The sequence below is a fragment of the Penaeus monodon genome, chromosome 34 (genome assembly GCF_015228065.2).
Source record: "Penaeus monodon isolate SGIC_2016 chromosome 34, NSTDA_Pmon_1, whole genome shotgun sequence".
NCBI lineage: Eukaryota > Metazoa > Arthropoda > Malacostraca > Decapoda > Penaeidae > Penaeus > Penaeus monodon.
The window spans coordinates 9,135,362-9,137,102 of NC_051419.1; the positions used below are offsets into that span (position 1 = coordinate 9,135,362).

The following is a 1,741-nucleotide window of genomic DNA, read 5'->3' on the forward strand; positions in this document are numbered from 1 at the left end:
ACATAACTTGCATCCTTTTCCCCCAGCAATGTCGACCTGGCTACTACAGAGACATTTTCACCAACACATGTGAGCCTTGCCGCTGCAATGGACACGAGGAGTCATGCGCCCAGCTGCCCAGTGGGGAAGTCAGGTGTAAATGCTTGCCTGGCTATTATGGCAACAACTGCGAAGGCTCAGGTAGGCCATGAATGAAGCAGCAATAGCAAGGTGATGAGTAGATGCATCTGTAGATGAGGTTTAGTTAGATTGGACTTGTTAGTTATAGGTGCATGATACAAAGATAGAGTTTTATCTTAGAATTTAGTGCATGTTCTAAGCATTAGAAGCATTGCATGTGTTGTAATATTAAATGAACACCATTTTTTTCTAAACTTTTTTTGGCTATTTTCTTTACTAAGAAAATATTCCTGCTTTTAGTAAATAGTTATTTTCACTGTTGATGCTTGATGTGTTTATAGCCTTCATTAAAACATATTAATGAGTTTTGGAGCCTATATTGTTGTTTAGTGCACAGAGGAAATAGGTAGAATATTAAGTGTTAAATATTTTGTAAGTATTATTACCAAGTGAATGTTATTTTTTTCTATCCACTGTCTTGTATTGAGAAAATCTGTGCAGAAACAATAGTATGAAGTAGAATTTTATTTTTAAGCAAAGTGGCTTGCATGCATATTCATACATTAGGGTTTTAACTAATTTACTATTAAAGAGATCAGTATTTAGCATTATACATTATACCAAGCTGTTACTCTGTACATTCTTCACATTAACAGTTCACTATATGTGTACAAAAATACAATAAGCATCTTGATGTTCATTACATGTGTGATAATATTTGATACTCACATAAGCATTTAAATTTTAATTGTTTAGCTTGTCACTAAATTAGTTCACAAATTTAACTAAAACTACTTTTATGTCAGTATGATTATTACATCAAATATGAGTAGTATTAAGCAAATAAAGTTACTGATTATTATTGCTTATCTTATTGTTTTGGTAATTTATTTTTGGTTTATGTTTGCATAATAATACTAATGAGTGATAGAACAAAAGGTATGAACAAATCCTTTTTGTAAAGTGATCCCCTCACACAACATTCATGTATAAGGGCATTTCATTGTATATGATTGCTTAATAATAACATATATTACACAACTAACATGCTGTTTTGCTTCACCACAAAAAAAACTAATATGAAACAACATAACCATTCACATATTATGATGACACAGACCCAACATCAACTGTAAGTCACAAAAGTCAATGGAAACCAAGAGTGCAGTATATTCACTAATGTTTTAGAATAAGTAGCTAACTTTTATAATTCTTCTTTTCTGTTCTTTCCTGCCAAGATTTCCAGTATTTCAGGACACTGAATATCTGCCCTTGCATGATACAAAAGCAGGACAGAGTGATCCCCGAAAAAAGGAGAAAAAGACATATGTCAGAATGAGTATTTCATCATTGAAAGATAATCAATTGTATAATATCAACAGAATAATTTCAAGGGTTTGATATAAAAAATATCAAGATGATATCTTGTATTACTAAATTGCTCATTTCTGTTAATGTCTTTTTCTACAGAAGCATATGCCACTTGTAACAATGAGTAGGAAGATGTAATTATGTCATATTTAAAGCTGTGAAAAATATTTACCTGCATGGCTTGTCACATTGATTTTTTTTATCTAATTTTATTCAAGCCTGATGTTGAGGAATGTTATTTTGTGAAAAC

At 31.5% G+C, this 1,741-nt stretch overlaps 1 protein-coding gene across 1 annotated transcript in view; it reads left to right on the forward strand.

Moving 5' to 3' along the window:
- LOC119594807 (basement membrane-specific heparan sulfate proteoglycan core protein-like) overlaps positions 1-1,741 on the forward strand; it is a gene marked incomplete at its 5' end in the record, with an annotated part of 219,836 nt that overhangs the window by 166,536 nt on the left and 51,559 nt on the right. The window contains 1 exon segment of the mRNA XM_037943897.1: positions 27-180. Within this exon segment, the coding sequence (XP_037799825.1) occupies positions 27-180 (154 nt within the window).